The sequence below is a fragment of the Dicentrarchus labrax genome, unplaced genomic scaffold (assembly GCF_905237075.1).
Source record: "Dicentrarchus labrax unplaced genomic scaffold, dlabrax2021, whole genome shotgun sequence".
Lineage (NCBI taxonomy): Eukaryota > Metazoa > Chordata > Actinopteri > Moronidae > Dicentrarchus > Dicentrarchus labrax.
In genome coordinates, this window is record NW_026136714.1 from 2,887,239 (window position 1) to 2,895,834 (window position 8,596).

The window sequence follows — 8,596 nt, forward strand, 5'->3', positions numbered from 1 at the left end:
TGCTTCTCTCAGCAGCTCCGAGCAACTTTTAGACATTGTGTCCTGCACCTCGCACGCTGTCTCAACACTGGGGCTTGCAAGGACACGACGCTGAAGTTGGCTTCCGATTCGCCAGCCTCTGATTCGGCACTTAAGGGGAAAGTTAAGGGGAAATTAACTTATTGTGCAGTGTGACTGTTTGTCCACTGATTGTCTGTTTTTTGTGACACTTCTTGATGTGAAAACGTTTTAGACATTTTAGGTAAGACATCAGCTTTGCCTGACACCTACGATTGTATCTGTGAAACTTTTATTTTATTTGTGAAAATGCTAAAGGGGAGATTTCACCGTTTTTGTTTTACACCAAGACCTCATTAGACCAGTGTACCTAGACCTCTCAAATCTGGACTGGATTGATGTACAGACCCTGAAGATTCATAAAAACACAGTCTCTGATTTGTGAAACCTTTATTCTATTTGTGAAAATGCAATAAAGACACATTTCACACTTTTTCTGCATATAGACCGCATTAGACCAGGTCCAGATCCAAAACCACTGCACCTAGACCTCTCAAATCTGGACTGGATTGACGTACAGACCCTGAAGATTCATAAAAACACAGTCTCTGATTTGTGAAACCTTTATTCTATTTGTGAAAATGCAATAAAGACACATTTCACCTTTTTCAGCACATAGACCACTTTGGAAAAGGTCCAGATCCAAAACCACTGCACCTAGACCTCTCAAATCTGGACTGGATTGATGTACAGACCCTGAAGATTCATAAAAACACAGTCTCTGATTTGTGAAACCTTTATTCTATTTGTGAAAATGCAATAAAGACACATTTCACACTTTTTTCAGCACATAGACCACTTTGGAAAAGGTCCAGATCCAAAACCACTGCACCTAGACCTCTCAAATCTGGACTGGATTGATGTACAGACCCTGAAGATTCATAAAAACACAGTCTCTGATTTGTGAAACCTTTATTCTATTTGTGAAAATGCAATAAAGACACATTTCACACTTTTTTCAGCACATAGACCACTTTGGAAAAGGTCCAGATCCAAAACCACTGCACCTAGACCTCTCAAATCTGGACTGGATTGATGTACAGACCCTGAAGATTCATAAAAACACAGTCTCTGATTTGTGAAACCTTTATTCTATTTGTGAAAATGCAATAAAGACACATTTCACACTTTTTTCAGCACATAGACCACTTTGGACAAGGTCCAGATCCAAAACCACTGCACCTAGACCTCTCAAATCTGGACTGGATTGATGTACAGACCCTGAAGATTCATAAAAACACAGTCTCTGATTTGTGAAACCTTTATTCTATTTGTGAAAATGCAATAAAGACACATTTCACACTTTTTTCAGCACATAGACCACTTTGGACAAGGTCCAGATCCAAAACCACTGCACCTAGACCTCTCAAATCTGGACTGGATTGACGTACAGACCCTGAAGATTCATAAAAACACAGTCTCTGATTTGTGAAACCTTTATTCTATTTGTGAAAATGCAATAAAGACACATTTCACACTTTTTTCTGCATATAGACCGCATTAGACCAGGTCCAGATCCAAAACCACTGCACCTAGACCTCTCAAATCTGGACTGGATTGATGTACAGACCCTGAAGATTCATAAAAACACAGTCTCTGATTTGTGAAACCTTTATTCTATTTGTGAAATGCAATAAAGACACATTTCACACTTTTTTCTGCATATAGACCGCATTAGACCAGGTCCAGATCCAAAACCACTGCACCTAGACCTCTCAAATCTGGACTGGATTGATGTACAGACCCTGAAGATTCATAAAAACACAGTCTCTGATTTGTGAAACCTTTATTCTATTTGTGAAAATGCAATAAAGACACATTTCACACTTTTTTTAGCACATAGACCACTTTGGACAAGGTCCAGATCCAAAACCACTGCACCTAGACCTCTCAAATCTGGACTGGATTGATGTACAGACCCTGAAGATTCATAAAAACACAGTCTCTGATTTGTGAAACCTTTATTCTATTTGTGAAAATGCAATAAAGACACATTTCACACTTTTTCTGCATATAGACCGCATTAGACCAGGTCCAGATCCAAAACCACTGCACCTAGACCTCTCAAATCTGGACTGGATTGATGTACAGACCCTGAAGATTCATAAAAACACAGTCTCTGATTTGTGAAACCTTTATTCTATTTGTGAAAATGCAATAAAGACACATTTCACACTTTTTTAGCACATAGACCACTTTGGACAAGGTCCAGATCCAAACCACTGCACCTAGACCTCTCAAATCTGGACTGGATTGATGTACAGACCCTGAAGATTCATAAAAACACAGTCTCTGATTTGTGAAACCTTTATTCTATTTGTGAAAATGCAATAAAGACACATTTCACACTTTTTTCTGCATATAGACCGCATTAGACCAGGTCCAGATCCAAAACCACTGCACCTAGACCTCTCAAATCTGGACTGGATTGATGTACAGACCCTGAAGATTCATAAAAACACAGTCTCTGATTTGTGAAACCTTTATTCTATTTGTGAAAATGCAATAAAGACACATTTCACACTTTTTCAGCACATAGACCACTTTGGAAAGGTCCAGATCCAAAACCACTGCACCTAGACCTCTCAAATCTGGACTGGATTGATGTACAGACCCTGAAGATTCATAAAAACACAGCCTCTGATTTGTGAAACCTTTATTCTATTTGTGAAAATGCAATAAAGACACATTTCACACTTTTTTAGCACATAGACCACTTTGGACAAGGTCCAGATCCAAAACCACTGCACCTAGACCTCTCAAATCTGGACTGGATTGATGTACAGACCCTGAAGATTCATAAAAACACAGTCTCTGATTTGTGAAACCTTTATTCTATTTGTGAAAATGCAATAAAGACACATTTCACACTTTTTTCTGCATATAGACCGCATTAGACCAGGTCCAGATCCAAAACCACTGCACCTAGACCTCTCAAATCTGGACTGGATTGATGTACAGACCCTGAAGATTCATAAAAACACAGTCTCTGATTTGTGAAACCTTTATTCTATTTGTGAAAATGCAATAAAGACACATTTCACACTTTTTTCTGCATATAGACCGCATTAGACCAGGTCCAGATCCAAAACCACTGCACCTAGACCTCTCAAATCTGGACTGGATTGATGTACAGACCCTGAAGATTCATAAAAACACAGTCTCTGATTTGTGAAACCTTTATTCTATTTGTGAAAATGCAATAAAGACACATTTCACACTTTTTTCTGCATATAGACCGCATTAGACCAGGTCCAGATCCAAAACCACTGCACCTAGACCTCTCAAATCTTTTTACATGGAGAAGTTGTTGAAAAGGCACAGAGTCAGTAAAAAAAAGTCAGCAATTTTCGTTCTTTTAAGTTTTTATGGCCTCACCTCTGCTTTTATAACGTTGTGTCAAGGTGCCTCTTTGTTTTCTGCTTCTCTGCTTTCCTTTGCAGGTTCCAGGTCGTGGGTCGTCATCTTAATATTTTTAAACTATGGACAATCGGGTAGGGTCAGTATCATGTCTGTAGGTCGGTAGTTGGTCAGGTGATGAGGAAAGGGAGGAACACAAAGAGGACAACTGGTGGCTGGGAGAACAAGAACAGGGTCTGAAATGATGGCAGATGTTAGTAAAGCCAACAAACTATTTTAATCAATCAGGTATTCATAATTGTGATAATTACTGTAATTGTTTTGTTCAAATGATAAATAATAGCAAAAGTGATTCTAACACAGGCAACAATAAAGGCTATGGAAGAGATCTGCAAACTGACGGTGACGGCCAGATGGAGGAAAGGTAAGTGCAAATCATGACTTTTATTGGATGTTTCCCAATTGAGCAGTCGATGAAGATGTGTTTAATGTTTCTCAAGAGATAAACATAACCTTTTTACTTTTTTTACTGTTTTGTAGTGAGAAAGAAGACATTTTCATGTCCATTCAAAATGAGATGGAGAGACAGGGTTTGACATGAAAGAAAAGATTTTCAAAGAATGTTTGTCCCTTTATTTTCAATAAAGGTTTCACAAATCAGAGACTGTGTTTTTTATGAATCTTCAGGGTCTATAATTTGGGGTGCAGTGGTTTTGGATCTGACCTGGTCTAATGGTAGAAAAAGATGTTGTCTTTATTGTTTTTCACAAATAGAAAGGTTTCAAATCAGAGACTATGTTTTTTGAATCTTCAGGGTCTGTACATCAATCCAGTCCAGATTTGAGAGGTCTAGGTGCAGTGGTTTTTGATCTGGACCTGGTCTAATGAGATCTTGGTGTAAAACAAAAACGGTGAAATCTCTCCTTTAGCATTTTCACAAATAAAATAAAAGTTTCACAGATACAATCGTAGGTGTCAGGCAAAGCTGATGTCTTACCTAAAATGTCTAAAACGTTTTCACATCAAGAAGTGTCACAAAAAACAGACAATCAGTGGACAAACAGTCACACTGCACAATAAGTTAATTTCCCCTTAACTTTCCCCTTAAGTGCCGAATCGGAGGCAGTCTTCCCCTTGATTTTTAGCAGTTGCAATTAAAGTTTTGTTTAATATAGAGTATCTAAACCAACGGAGAGGTGAACAGCGCCACCCATTGTATTGGAATGTGTTCACTCGCTCTGCAGCAATCCATTATTATTATTATGAATCTGTATTTTAATGAATTAATGACACATTTAATAACACATTTATGTATTTAATTAATGACACGTTCAAGTAATTATTTAATGGTGTATTTATTTATTTAATTTTTGCACTTCTAGTGCTTCATATATTTGTGTTGCATTGGTGACAAAACAGGTGTTATTTAAATTTAAATTACATTTTTTTAAACTTACTGATTAATTTTAAGGAATACATTTTAATTTACAGTTTTATGAAAATGTGTTCCTTTATATGTTTATGGTCTGCATGAATGTACCCGCCAAAGGAAGAGAGGAGGCGGTGGGCGGGTACTAACAGCGCTGCTCTCTCTGATTGGTTACCCGAATGCCTCACAGTAATCTTACTTCCTGCTCTCTGACTGCACCTGAACGCACCAACTCTCAGCATCAGGTAGCGAAAAGCAACAAAAGCGACAAAAACCACGTGTTTTTTTTTGTTTTTAAACTTTTTACTCTTTTATTTTAAAGTTTCGGTGCACCAGTGCGCGCACACAGCTCACATTAATGGCGAAGAGGCGCGCAGAGGACACCCTGCTGCACGACTCTCCCTCCAAAAGATGCCACCGCTCGGTCTGCAGTGTTGACATGCAGCTGGGAAGCATCATGGCTCCGACCGGGGGTGTGAGCCCGCCGTCCCTGCTGGCTCTGCTGGGCAGCCGCTCCAGGAAGAGGCCGCACTACTTCGAGGAACCGGAGGAAGAAGAAGGAGCAGCTCCGTTCCGCAAGGCCACAAACTGCGACACTAGGAAGCATGCTGCGACTGTTTTGACGGTGCAGACTTTTTCTGGAAGTTTCCACGAGCGTCGCGGCTCGAGCGCGCCCACGAGCTCCAAGAAACGGACTCGAGAGGGCAGCACGAGCTCGGAGACTGCTGCCTCTAAAGCTAATGATAAAGTAAGTTATTGATAATGTGGGGGGGGGAGTCACAATGAGGCTGTTCAGAGAAAGTGAGTGGGTGTAGTGGCAGTAAATGTCCACTAGATGTCACCCTTTATCCACTCTATAGCTCCTATGTTGTCAATGTAAAGCTCTTTTTATTATATTTATGTATTTATATTATATTGTGAATGTATAATGTATAACTTCCTGTAAAAATCTCTCTCTCTGGGAGAAATATGGCTCTGATTTAGTTAAAGTTTGGATGACCAGATGCCTAAAAAACCAAATGTGGGATAAAGTTTTTGTTTGTGAGGGACATGTTACTAATGCTGAGGAGTAGTATAACATTTTAAAATGCCTATCTAATAGTAATACACGATAATTATCAGGGCAGATTCATTATCGGCTGATAATTAAATTACAGCCACATAAATTATCGGCCCATAATAATAATTTATTTTGAATTTGTATACAAAATGTCTGATAGGCTTCAAGTTTTATGAAAGCCAAAGTATGTTTGTGATGGTTTTGATAGAAAACATGAATGAACATTTGTTTTTGGTGTATTTACAATAGTAAACAATAGTTACTCTTTGCTTGCAACATCTTGTCCTTTGTTACCTGTGTAAAAACTACGGGTTAATTTCTTTTTAAAATACTAAAATGGGGAATTATCAGTTATCTTATCGGCATCTACCATGAAAAGCAGGTAATTATTGATTATCATATTGGTTGTAAAATGAAAAATAAATACATATCGTGCATCCCCATGATCTAATTTAAGAAATAAGCATTTCTGTTCTGTTCCCTTATCACATAATATCTCTATTCTTTGCCCTCAGTAGCAAACAATAGATGATGCTGACACGTTTAGGACTTAACACATTTTATTTGAATGCAACTTTACCAACTTCCACACTAAGTAAATACAGTAAGCCTTCACAGCCTCTGGATGAAACCCAGATTTTAGAAAAGCACCTGTCCTGAGGTGATTTAACTTTTGGAAACTAGAGCCAATCAGAATTGGGGACCTTGTCTCAATATGTGATGGATACAAATGGGGAGCAGTCCCACATAAAGACCTTGTTTTGTCCCTGTGGGGCAATTGTTTCTGCCACAGTAGCAATTAAAAACAAGCCACACATTCACAACTACACATAGTAATAAAAACACATAAATACAGGAATAAAATAACTTTATCCACTCTTGATATTGAGTTTTTCTGTTCGAGGTTAAGAGATGTGTCCCGGCAAATGCATGAAAAAGTTAAAAAAAAAACAATAAAAGATTAATAAAGTGTCATCCCAGAGTTCACAGACCAAACCAGCCCAGACTAAAATGTTATTGTTCCCTTCTCTCTCTTCCTTTTCACCCTCAGGCTGAAGAAGACACCAACGCCGAAGACGACTCTTACAACTCCTTCCAGTACTGGAGGACTCCCTTACCTGAACTCGACCTTTCACTGCTCGAAGACCCCAGCGACGGTTCCCAAACCAAAGACAAAGCAAAAGTCAAAGACCCTTCTTCTTCTTCCTACGCCATGGAGACCTGAAGATAAAAGGCGTTTTCACTCCGTCCTGACACGTGATGCTTTTCAGCAGATAGATGGGTCAAGAGCACCTTTTTGAGGTTGCATCCAGGTTGAGATGCGGAAGCAAAAGTTAAGCTCCGTCAGAGTGACACAGGCTGTAGTAGTGAGCCTCATGTTGGTGCAAGATCTCAACGACTTGTGTGACGTAAAGGAAGAGATCTTCAATCCTGTTCTTACAGAGGGGGACCGACGTGTTATTGTAACCCTCTCTGAAGGGGTTGCCCATCCATCCTCAAACTGTAGATAGTTTACTCCTAAAGTTGTGTTCGGTGCAGATTCCCTGCCTTGCAGACCTCTGTTGTTAAAGAAATTGGGTCTGTACATAGCAGTGTTCTTCAGACTGTTGTTTGGTGTAACTTTTGTTGTTTGTAGGGGGTTTGACAGAGTTGTAGCTCTCTATATAAATAAATATACATTTTTACACCAAATGAAAGGCTTTAGTGCGTTCTGTAATAACTTTTATTGCATGTTATTGTTGCACAGCTGCTTGTTTTCGTCTCGTCTTGACTCCTGTGTGATTTTTTTAATTTTATTTTGGTTTATTTAAAAATATTAAATTTTTTTTTTTAGTTCAGAAGTTTAAATTAAATATATTCTGTGACAAGAAGCTACAAAAATCTAAATTTAGAGAGAAATGTAGCAAATAACTCTACAATATAGGGGCTGTTCCACCAAATCAGTCCCTTTTTTCCATCTCCAGGACATAAATATGCATGAAAACTATCTGTAAAACACATTATATTATTAAGAAAAGTGTCTTGCACTTTGCAATAAGAAGAACTCCTATTAAAAAAAATAATAAAAACTACCTACAACACTGAAAAAATACGTTTTTAGCCTCTCTCACTGAACTAAACATGTAATATAATCTTTCACAAAGCTTATGTTTTTTTATTTTGTGACTCTTATTACTACGGAGCCCCCCTGGTGACATTGGATAATTATTTCATTGGAAACTCAATATATTAGTTTAAATACACACATTTTAGTTGCTTCCACAGGTTTTTTTTACTCAGTCTTGTTACTATAACACATTCTCACCTCTAAAGAAATTGGGGCATTTCACATTATCAATAAGAAAGAAACAGCAGTTGAGTCTTCTGAAGGCCAAACTCAACGCTCAGTCCTGATACCTACATTATTTCTTGGATGTGATGTTAAGATAGATTTGTTAAATACAAAAAAAAACGGATTAATTTACATTTTTATCACCTGTCTTGTCCACTTTCACCAATTACCAATTCCCCCAGCTGTCTGCCTGTTAACTAGGAGCAGGTTGGGGGGGGTTATAATAGCACCTCCAGTATTTATTGACAGCTCAGAGCTTAGGGGTGGGGGGTGGACAGTCCTCAGTGTGTTTGAAGGAGGAGGTCATGAACTCCTCAAGGCTTCTTGGAAAGGCTCTCTCTGCACTTTGGACCCACAG

The 8,596-nt window shown here is 38.6% G+C and overlaps 1 protein-coding gene and 1 long non-coding RNA gene across 2 annotated transcripts; one reads left to right on the forward strand and one right to left on the reverse strand.

Annotated features, from left to right (window-relative positions):
* Positions 1–289: 289 nt before the first annotated feature.
* LOC127375983 (uncharacterized) lies at positions 290–2,760 on the reverse strand. The gene is made up of 3 exons (XR_007887477.1): positions 2,712–2,760; positions 1,554–1,667; positions 290–349 (listed from the first exon to the last, which is right to left on the reverse strand). It is a non-coding gene; the product is annotated as an uncharacterized LOC127375983 (long non-coding RNA).
* A 2,280-nt stretch (positions 2,761–5,040) lies between these two features.
* On the forward strand, positions 5,041–7,603 carry wu:fa19b12 (uncharacterized protein LOC560551 homolog). Its single transcript, XM_051423406.1, has 2 exons — positions 5,041–5,594; positions 6,958–7,603. Exons 1-2 carry the CDS (start codon positions 5,205–5,207, stop codon positions 7,129–7,131), a joined length of 564 nt encoding a protein of 187 aa, XP_051279366.1. The 5' UTR covers positions 5,041–5,204; the 3' UTR covers positions 7,132–7,603.
* The last annotated feature ends 993 nt before the right edge of the window (positions 7,604–8,596 follow it).